The sequence below is a fragment of the Abrus precatorius genome, unplaced genomic scaffold, assembly GCF_003935025.1.
Source record: "Abrus precatorius isolate BTA unplaced genomic scaffold, Abrus_2018 Scaffold2, whole genome shotgun sequence".
In the NCBI taxonomy this organism is placed as follows: domain Eukaryota; kingdom Viridiplantae; phylum Streptophyta; class Magnoliopsida; order Fabales; family Fabaceae; genus Abrus; species Abrus precatorius.
The window spans coordinates 38,872,418-38,884,428 of NW_020874362.1; the positions used below are offsets into that span (position 1 = coordinate 38,872,418).

At 32.3% G+C, this 12,011-nt stretch overlaps 1 protein-coding gene across 1 annotated transcript; it reads left to right on the forward strand.

The window, feature by feature from the left end:
• Positions 1-1,976: 1,976 nt before the first annotated feature.
• LOC113860029 lies at positions 1,977-6,870 on the forward strand. The gene is made up of 6 exons (XM_027492658.1): positions 1,977-2,047; positions 2,582-2,652; positions 3,611-3,716; positions 4,362-4,494; positions 5,081-5,194; positions 6,814-6,870. Exons 1-6 carry the CDS (start codon positions 1,986-1,988, stop codon positions 6,868-6,870), a joined length of 543 nt encoding a protein of 180 aa, XP_027348459.1. The 5' UTR covers positions 1,977-1,985.
• The last annotated feature ends 5,141 nt before the right edge of the window (positions 6,871-12,011 follow it).

The following is a 12,011-nucleotide window of genomic DNA, read 5'->3' on the forward strand; positions in this document are numbered from 1 at the left end:
CATGATATTTAGCTTCGGCACTAGAACGAGCAAAAACATGTTTTGTACTATGCCAAGAGACAAGATTACCACCAACAAACATACAATAACCAGTGGTAGATTTTCGATCAAGAGCATTCCCAGCCCAATCAGAATCATTATAACCAAGGATCCGAGTGTGTCCATTCTTAGCTAAGAGAATCCCACGTCCAGTGGAACCCTTGAGATATAGTAAAATACACTTCACAATCCCCACATGAAAAAATGTCGGTGCATGCATAAACTGGCTTACAAGACTACTTGCATAAGTTATATCAGGCCGAGTAATAGTGAGATAAATAAGCTTGCCAACCAAACGTTGATAGTCATGAATAGGTTGTAAAGGTGCACTTATACTGTCAAGCTTCAGTTTGCTTATCCAGTGGCGTAGGAGTTGGCTTAGAGTTTATAATCTTAGCATCTTCAAGTAGGTCAAGAATGTACTTTTGTTGGTTAGAAAAGAGACCTTTACCAGAGGTTGCCATTTCAATCCCAAGAAAGTACTTCAAGTAACTGAGATTTTTTTATTGAAAACCGAGATTGCAGTGTACTTTTAATTTGAGAAATAACATGATCATTGTTCCCAGCAATAATAAGATCATCGACATAGATAAGAACTACCACTATTTCATTTGCAATAGTTCGAACAAATAAGGAGGAATCAATCACACTCCTTAAGAAACCAACTTCTTTAAGAACAACACTTAACTTTGCATGCCAAGCACGCAGGGATTGTTTCAAACCGTAGATTGATTTGTGGAGTCGACAAACAAAGGAAGGATCTAGCTTTGTGGATGCCATGGAGGTAATTTCATGTATACCTCTTCTTCAAAAAATCCATGGGTAAAAAAGCATTCTTTATGTCCATTTGTCTCGTTGATCATCCACAATTTACTGCCACTGAGAGCAAAACACGTACAATCTTTAGAGAGAAAAAGTGAGACATAAAGATTGGTTAAGTATGAGTTTTTATCTGTGGATTCTTTGGTAAAAAAAAAGTATCCTTATATAGATAATACAATAGTTGGATCTTCAATTGACTAATTCAACTATGTATAATTATATATCTACAATAATTAGTAAACCAACTGTTATTAACTGACGATGGTAAGCTAGATTGAGATTGGTATAATATATTTGGTATACGATAATATAATTAAACTATCAGAAATATAATATATTGGTGTGTTTCTTTTCAGAATTGTCAAAATGTAAAAATTGTCAAAATTTTTGTGTTTTTTAATAAATTATTTTTCATATATAAGATCAAGAATCAAATTCTAGTCAATATATACAGGAGATTCAACTGACTATCAACTATATCAACTTATTTTTACAAAAATGTTATCAACTTGTAGTATAAGTATGCTGCCTAATTATCAAGCATATGAAAAGACATACATTTAATTGACAATAATTTTATATAAAAGGTGAGATCAAAATAAAATTGAAAATAAATACGATGTACAAATGATATTTTTTTTTTTTTAAGAAAATAGAATTTCTTACCTCTTTTCCAACTAATTAAACATTTTTTAATTTAAAATATTTATTTTTACCTTTTATCCAACTAATAGGCAGCATATGGGATCCATGTGTTCAAATTAGTTGCGCGTGGAAGACTATAAGATGTCAATAACTAAACCTATTTTCTTTTAATATAATAGAGATCTAGCATCTCTTCTTTCTGCAAATTTGAAAATCATTCACACTTCCATTTAATCATCAAAATACAAGAAAAGATTCTGATAACTGTTTTCCATGATCAATTAATTACTATATTGATATTGGTGTGTTTCTTTTCAGAAATATAATTAGTTTTACAATTCAATTGTCCTTTCTATTTTTCCTTGGATTGGAGGAGTTGTGGTCTCTTGTGGTGAGAGAGAAACATTGATTCTCTTGTTTAGGAATATTTGATCTTGATTCAAAGTTAAAATTCAAAATTTTGTATTGTGAATAGGAAAATGGGCATAACCAATTGGTTCCAAGAGAAAGTCACTGATCCCCTTCTCTCCGTTGTTCGCAGGTATTCTTTGAACTTTTTCCACCTTTGATCTTCTATTATTGTTTATTTGTTGTGAATCATAGGACGTGATGTGATTTATATGTATTATTTTTATTTTGGTATTTCAACGCAGTGTATATATGACATATGATATGTTTTTTGATTCTAACACATTTCAAATGTCTAAATTTTATTAACTTGTTGAAGTTTTCTATTCATTTCAATTGTTCTCTAATTAAAATAAATTAGGACTTGAATTATAATTTCTTGAATATATCTATTTTCAAAAGAAATATTAGTAATTGACCTCTTATTGATACTTGGTTATGTACTTTAGATGTGACTTTTGTTCCTATAATTTAATTCTTTTTCTCTATCTTTTAGGAAGGCACATGAATATATATTTTTTGATACAAAACGAAATATCAAATACTTTTATGGAATAGAAATTGTCAAGTGTTTTGTTCAGAATTTTTTACCCATTTACTATTTGTTATGATAATTATGATTGCAAAGAGAAATGTGTAGTTGGATAATTTTGTTACTTTTTTTCAGAGGAGCTGATCCAAAGCAGTTAGCTTTCTCTGCTGCTCTTGGTATTACATTTGGAGTATTTCCTATATGTGGTATGCTATAATTAACACTCATGAAATTATGTTCTCATTTAGTTTAGAATCAAGTTTTACTCCAATGAATCAAATGATTTATTTTAGTTGCTAATTAACGATCTTCATTACAATGAGAGTTGTGAACTTGAAATTTTACTCTTATAATAAGGATCTTATTACTTGTAAGCATGCAAATTGAATAATATATTGTTGGTTATCCAACATTCATGCTCACTGCTTTACAAATTCCAATTGATTTAAAATGTGATACATTAGTTGCCAATAGAGCATTGTTATGCAGTACATAGAGCATCAATTATATATTTGAGTCCTAATTATAGATAAGAAAAATGACTTTAGATACGTGATTAGGTGAGTCATTTTCTAATTCATTAGGCATCTTAGAGAGGTGATGAGATTCAAGAGTTAGTAATAGAACCAATTAGAGAGAAACTTACTTGGACATAATATCGGTTACATAGTATAAAATAATGGTTAATTGTATTTTACTTTAATTAATTAAAATTATCAAGGGACTTGGTAAAGGAGGCAAGTGTGAGCAATTAATTCCTATTGATACATACGTTGATAATTTGACAATCAGCTACCATTATCATTAACTTAGTCAGGCTTAAGAGGTTGGCTTTTTTTTTTTTTCTCTCTCAAAATGAAAGTTACCAATGCACACAGTACTAACTTTCTTTGTAAAAAATTTTAAGGTAATTTCCAACAAAAATGTTAATTATCCATCTTCTAGCATGATTAGTTTATATAATTACTTATTTGTTATAATTTCTAAAACTATGGCATTCTGTTAGAGTTGTACGTAGCTCATAAAAAAAATACAAATTTAACTAATAATCTCAAAACTATATTTGATTTCAAGATTGAGAAGTAGTTATATATATATATATATATAAACCAATTCAATATGTTCTTCTATAATTTGTTAGACAAACTAACGTTTTTCAAATAGGAGTCACTGTACTCCTTTGTGGGATGGCTATTGCATTGCTTGGATCACTTTGCCATGCTCCAACTGTGATGCTTGGAAACTTTATTGCTACTCCAATAGAGTTGAGGTAACATGCATTCATTGCTATATTCACATGCCCAATTTTCTCCTATACTGTGTGAATCATTGTTCTCGTATTTTTATTTTTTATTTTGTTGATCATGTTATAATCAATACATTTTATACAAATATATTGTAAACAATTTTATCATTTTATTTTTTGTTAGAAAATTGTTTTTCATTCTTCAAATTTTCATGGAAAACATATATAACCAAAATTAGTTGCACCCTCAGAGGACAAATAAAGGCTGTAATGTTAAGTCAATCTAATGAACGATAGTCCAATTAAGAAAGCCTAAGAAAATTCATTGTTAAATATTAAAATATAATCTTTTCTAAAGTTTTATTGAAAATTTTGTTTTTGAAAAAAAACTAATGACGTCAATTAATCCATGTAACCAAGCCAATCAGTGTTGTATTATTTTGTATTTGCATTTGAAGACTTAAGATTTGAGGAAGATTAGACTATGTACATTGAGTAAATCATATTTAAAATGGAAAATGTTCACTTTTCGATGAAGGGTTCTTGATAGGAAATATTTTTGTATTAATTTATTTAAAAGAAATAAATGCATTGGAATCAGTATTGTTTTGGTTCATTATTTCTGAGCAATAGGGATATTGCTAATTTATGATTTATTTGGAATTTCAGTTTGGTTGTCCCCTTTTTACGCTTAGGTGAAGCTATTTTTGGTGGATCACATTTCCCTTTAACATCTGATGCTTTAAAGAAAGTTCTTACTGGTCAAGCGTCACGTGAAGTTATATTGAGTGTTGTCCATGCGGTAGGTGCCACCATGTCATGATATATTCTTCTGTATTTGTCTGATGAAGACTAATAGTTATATGTATATCAATACATCCATATCTTTCTTCTTCTTACAAATGTGCTATTTGAATTGGTTGAAGTTTTTCCTCAAATAGAAAAGTTACCTTAAAAATGGAGTGTTGACCTATTTCATAAGTTCAATAATAGTTAAACTAATAGCAGATAATTTTTTGTTTTTATATTCAAAATTTTACTAAATTGACTCAATAATGACTTTGCTAAATTGAATCATATTGGTATTTTGGTTTCTTGGGGGGTTCATATTAGCATTCCTAATCATAGGACATGATATAGGATTGAGATTTTGCCACTAAAAGAATGCATAAAATTTGGCTACTTCTAGTATCATGTGTCTAGCAAAATCCCACTGATTGCCTAAAAAATCCTAATCATTTTTAAAATCATGTCATATTATGTTTCACTAGCTTGCTTGAATTACTTTATTTTCTGAGTCAACACAAATTCTTTTATACTTGATTCATTTTTTCTTTCTCAATGTACAATGATCATTTCGAAATTACTAGTGTATCAAACTTTTGCAGTTAATAGGGTGGTTGGTCGCATCACCTTTTATTTTGGGAGTTCTATACGTAATGCTTTTGCCATGCTTCAAAATTCTGATTCGTAAATTCTCAAGTTCAGAAGGAAGGTTGAAGGTAAGGAATGATTGACAAAATTATTGCCAAGCCATAGTCGCAATATCTGGTCTGTGATAGTGAGCAGTCATTCGTAATATTTTTATTTTTATTTTTTCATGACAAAAGTTGTACACAATTAACAAATAATTGTCATTGTTTATCATCTTGAGGTTGATGTATCATGTTTTTAAAGTATATCATGTTATGTATTTAAATAGTATGTTGTTATTAGTCATGGAACAACTGAAGATAAGTAACACAAATTTCAATTTTTTCTGATATATATGTTGGATCGCAAGTGCCAAATTTCGTCAATATTTTTGCTTTCATGAAAATATAGCATAACATTCTTATTATAATGCTATACTCATGTGCTATACAGTCACTATTTTTGTTGTATAATTTCTCTTTCATCTACCTCAACTCTATTTTTCAAAAACTATTATACTGTAACATGTAGTAATGAGTAAGAAAAACCGAAATAATAATAATAATATAATAATAACATTCAGTAAAAATGAACTTTAGTAGATAGCCTTTATTATTTTATGAATATGTTTAATTATATGTATCACTCATACTTAACCTTTTCAAAATTATTATTTATTATTATTCAATATGACTTTAATTCAATTTTGTATTTATTTTTGTATAACGTGTTTTATATGATTTAACACTTACATTTTTCTTAATAATACGAAATACAATATGTATAGTTATATCCATATATTTTTAACATTACAGTGTATATGTTACAATATAATATGTAAGTAAACGTCTTTAATTTGTAAGATGGTCAAATAACATCCTAGATTAAATCATATATATGCCTAATCACGTACCCAAGTTAATGAGACACACATCAAGCTTCGTGATGTTAGTTTTATATATGATCAAAGGAAAAATGATAGTTATAGAAATATTTGTTCTTCTGAGTGTATATTGGTAAAATAGAATTAAAAGATTCGTAAAATATCATGTTGTAATATACTCTTTTGGTTTCCACAATCTATTGCTCAAGAACAATTGGTTACGGAAACATACCCAACACATATTGTTGTCTCATCTTAATTTCCTCGGAACAAAGTGTTTTCACACTTTTAGGAAGGTTTGATTTCAGAAAATATTTTTTCGCGTTTTTAAATATCTGTACGGAAAACATTGAAGATAACTTTGTTTTTGGTTTTACTATTCCCTGTACAAGTCTTTAAAAATAGAAAACATATAAAAGCAATGCCACAATTTTGTAATTAAAAGTAAAAAAAAAAAAAAAAAAAAAAAACAAAAACAAAAAATATTTCCAGAAACTAAACATGCCCTTAAAAAATTTATCTTAAATTATAGAAGTCAGGAAGTGGGGATATATGAATGAACTTTTCGCCCTAATTCAATTAACTAACTATATCCTTGTCAAAGAAAGCTCAGCATGAAGTTGGAGAATAATAGTACATAATAACTAACTCTAAATCATCTTACAGAATATTATTCAAGAAAAATATTAGATTTCACAGTACATAAGTTTCTTTGGTACTCTCTCTTAATCAAGAATTCAATAAATACATTGGTATAATATGATTTAGAAAAATACTGAAGTTCGTAAGCAATTTAAGTACAATGAATGCTCTTTGTGGATCCAGGCACTTCCGGAGGAAGAGGGAATAATAGCCACACGCACCTTAGACATGGATCTATAAGTATGCTTTATAATGCTTGCAACACGAGGAGTCATGATGACATTCTTAAATTTGAATATCCGATCTTCGAGGTTAATAACCCAGTCCAAGGAACATAAGTGCCAAACCCTCTTAATTGTCCTAAATTATGGTACCTAACTACATCCTCATAGTCTACAAGTTTGACTCAGCAACATTCATCAGAAGGGCACACTAAAATATATAATTGTATAATCACAAAGAAATTCATGAAAAGGTAGTGCAAAATGCATATATTAAAGCACGATAAACGTTGTAACATGAGTCATGATTCTCTCTCTCAAGCCAGATCATAGACATTACAATGCCTAACTTTGTTACAGGATATTTTACCTTATCCTAATTAAGTGATTCTGTGAGGATATTAATTTTATGCTCTATAGGTCTAATATATATATGTCCTATAGATACAAGCCCTTGTTGGATCTTCTCTTTAATGAAATGGTAGTTAATTTCTGCATGCTTTGTCCTTTCATGCAATATTGAGTTTGATGAAATGTGAATAAAAGCGTAACTACCACATCTTTACAAGTAGAGTACACTCTCATAACATTTCGCAAGAATCAAGGATAATATCTAGCATTCAAAATCTTAACCTTTCTATTGCATTTTGTTTCACTTTTTCAAGAGGTCAAATTGGCTCAACGAAGGTACAGTGACCTATATACACTAAATTAATATTGTCAAAATTTAAATCTTATAAAGAGCAAAATCATGTGATCTTTCGCATCTTTCCCTTATCCTACCATCTTAGTTGAAAATAGAATTAAAAATTAGTAAGATTGTGTAGAGTTTTTATCTGTCTCTTTAAGATCATAGGATTGATGATACGATCCAATCTAATCTTTATTAATGATCCAATTTTAAAAAACATATTTTTTTGGGCAATTTTAGACTTGATTTTAGACTTGTGTTTTCTTATTCTTGTGTGAAGATGACTCTTCCAATTACATTATAAAGTTTTCTCTCATTCAAATTGTGGGTTGGACTTCTTTTCTACATTTCAAAACAAGCTTCTTCTTTTCTGCACTAATCTTTTATTTTCTACAACATAGGTGTTCATGCATGCATTTTTTTTTTGTTTCTCTTCTTTTTGTCATAGGTTCTGTACTGTGGGTGCTCTCTTGATTTCTCTTCTTTTTGCCATTATTTCTGTAAGTCCCACATCGGTGGGAGTAAAGGGGATAGGACCCCTCCTTTGCTTATAAAAGGGCAAGGGGTCTTACTAATCAATCCATCCCAAAATCCTCTCTTTCCCTCTCATTTTGTATTACACCGAGCTTGTACTTGGTAGTAATAGTCTCCTATTTTGAGGAGTAAATTTTAGAGTGAGGAGTAGTGTAATTTTTCTTCTGTGATAATTTTATATTATCTTTATTGGCTCTTATTTTTCATCTTTTATTTTAGTTGTGTGTTATTATACTGATACTCTAGTCCTAACAGTGGTATCAGAGCCACTAGGTTATTTATATTATTCTGCTGTAGTGTACATTGGTATAGTGCTAGAGAAAATTCTCACTAGGTTATTTATATTATTTCGCTGTAGTGTACATTGGTATAGTGCTAGAGAAAATTCTTAGTATGCTCTGTGGTTGCAGTATTATCTGATCTGCCACATCAGAAAAGAATTATTCTTGTTACTGGATATACAATTTTGGTAGTGTAAAAGTGCAAATATAGTGTGTACTTATTCACAGTCTACCATTATTATTGTTCCAGTAGGTAGTACTATTCACAGTGAAAATTACATAAGTCGGTATAATTAAGAGAGAAATTATGGCAGCAAAATATGAGATAGAGAAATTTCATGGGAGTAATTTCTCCTTGTGGAAATTGAAGATAAGAGCAATCTTGAGGAAAGACAATTGTCTTGATGCAATTGAAGACAGACCTGCAGATATTTCAGAAGAAAAATGGAGAGAAATGAATAACAATGCTGTTGCCAATTTGCACTTAGCATTGGCTGATTCAGTGTTATCCAGTGTTACAGAGAAGAAGACTGCAAAGGAGATTTGGGACACACTGATCAAGTTGTACGAGGTCAAGTCACTTCACACCAGAATATTCTTGAAGAGGAAACTTTACACTCTTCGAATGAGTGAGTCCACATCAGTAACGGACCATATCAACAATTTGAATACACTATTTGCTCAGCTTACAGCCGCAGATTTCAACATAGTAGAAAATGAACGTGCGGAGCTTCTACTCCAGAGTTTACCAGATTCATATGATCAACTCATCATCAATATAACAAACAACAACATTATCGGTCATCTATCCTTTGATGTTGTTGTTGGAGCAGTTCTTGAAGAAGAATCCAAGAGAAAGAATAAGGAAGATAGACTGGAAAATTCTAAACAGGCAGAAGCATTGACGATGATGAGAGGAAGATCAATGGAACGTGGTTCCAGTGGGAGCCAGAATCATGGTAGATCAAAATCTCAGAGAAGGAAGAACCTCAAATGCTACAACTGTGGCAAGAGAGGGCACGTGAAGAAAGATTGTTGGAACAAGAAGAGTGGAGGAGGGAAGAATATTGAAGCATCAACCTCTCAAGGTTGTGTTGCAAGTACTTCAGATGATGGTGAAATCTTATATAGTGAAGCAGTAAAATCTAGAGGTGGAAGACAACTTCATGAATGTTGGATATTGGATTCAGGTGCAACCTGGCACATGACTCCATGTCGAGACTGGTTTTACAATTATGAACCTATCTCAGGAGGATCCGTGTTCATGGGAAATGATCATGCCCTAGAAATTGCTAGAATTGGTACTGTCAAATTAAAAATGCATAATGGTACTATTCGTACAATTCAAGGAGTACGACATGTGAAAGGCTTAAAAAAGAATCTATTGTCCATTGGGCAATTGGATGACCTCAATTGTAAGATCCATATTGAAGGTGGAATCTTGAAAGTGGTTAAAGGCAACTTGGTGGTGATGAAAGCAGAAAAGATCACAACCAATTTATACATGCTTTTGGGAGATACGTTGAAAGAAGCAGATGCATCAGTTGCAATTAGTCAAGAAGAAGAAACAATGATGTGGCATCGTAGACTTGGTCATATGTCAGAACGAGGCCTGAAAATTTTAGCAGAACGTAATCCCTTGCCCGGGCTCAAAATGGTAACCTTACCATTTTGTGAGCACTGTGTGACAAGTAAGTAGCATAGATTGAAGTTTGGCAACGTGACTACAAGAAGCAGACACATACTGGACTTGATTCATTCTGATGTATGGGAATCACCGGAAGTATCTATTGGAGGAGCAAAATATTTTGTATCATTTATTGATGATCACTCAAGGAGATTATGGGTGTATCCAATCAAAAAGAAGTCAGATGTGTTTCCAGTGTTCAAGGAATTCAAAGCACTAGTAGAACTTGAAACTGGGAAAAGAATTAAGTGCTTAAGGACAGACAATGGAGGAGAATATGTAGATGGTGATTTTCTGGTATTTTGCAAGCAAGAGGGTATTTCAAGGCAATTCACAGTGCCTTATACACCTCAGCAGAATGGTGTAGCAGAGCGGATGAACAGAACTCTTCTAGAAAGAACAAGAGCTATGCTAAGAACAGCAGGAGTGGCTAAATCATTCTGGGCAGAAGCAGTGAAAACTGCCTGTTATGTAATAAACCAATCACCATCAACAACAATTGGTTTGAAGACACCAATGGAGATATGGAATGGAAAGCCACCTAATTATTCTTCATTACATGTGTTTGGATGTCATGTGTACGTGATGTACAATTCCCAAGAAAGAACAAAACTGGATCCAAAATCCAGGAAATGTATATTCTTGGGTTATGCTGACAATGTTAAGGGGTATCGCTTGTGGGATCCCACTGCCTGCAAGGTTGTTGTTAGCAGAGATGTAGTCTTTGCAGAAAATGAACTGCAAAAGGAGCAGAAAGATGACAGTACTATCAAAGACACTACTTCAGTAGTGATAGAAAGGAAAGCTAAAGAAGATGACAACTCTGAAGCAGAACAAGAGCACGGAGAACAAGAATCAAATGATGCCAATGATGGAGAAACTCAACAAACAAGACGTGAGATAAGGAGACCATCTTGGCACTCAGACTATGTGATGACAAGCCACGATGCATATTGTCTTCTAACAGATGAAGGAGAACCATCAACCTTTCATGAGGCTTTGAGGAGTTCAGATGCTTCATTATGGATGACAGCAATGCAGGAAGAAAATGAGGCCTTACATAAAAACAAGACATGGAAACTTGTTGAACTTCCAAAAGATCGAAAAGCCATTGGTTGTAAATGGGTCTATAAAATCAAACGAGATGGTAATGATCAAGTGGAGCGGTATCGTGCAAGATTAGTGGTTAAAGGATATACTCAGAAAGAAGGCATTGATTTCAACGATATATTCTCTCCAGTTGTTCGATTAACCACAATCAGAATTGTTCTGGCAATGTGTGCTGCATTTGATTTACATCTTGAGCAACTTGATGTAAAGACTGCTTTTCTACATGGAGAACTTGAAGAGGAAATATATATGCTCCAACCAGAAGGTTTTGAAGAACAAGAAAAGGAAGACTTGGTTTGCAGGTTGACCAAATCTCTGTACGGTTTAAGGCGCCAAGGTGTTGGTACAAGATATTTGATTCCTTCATTATTAGCCTCAGATACAACAGACTGAGTTCAGACCATTGTACGTATTACAAGAGGTTTGGTGATAATGATTTCATCATTTTGTTGTTGTATGTGGATGACATGCTGGTGGTAGGCCCCAGCAAAGATCGAATTCAAGAATTGAAGGCACAATTAGCTAGGGAGTTTGATATGAAGGACTTAGGACCAGCAAACAAGATTTTAGGGATGCAAATACACCGAGACAGAAAAGATAGGAAGATTTGGCTCTCTCAAAAGAATTATCTTCGTAAAGTCTTGCGGCGCTTCAATATGCAAGACCGTAAGCCAATCTCTACCCCACTTCCTGTCAGTTATAAATTATCCTTAAGTATGTGTCCTAGCAATGAAGCGGAGAGGATGGAAATGTCTCGAGTGCCGTATGCATCAGCGGTGGGAAGCCTTATGTATGCCATGATTTGTACTAGACCAGACATTGCACAAGCAGTGGGAGCAGTCAGTAGGTACATGGCA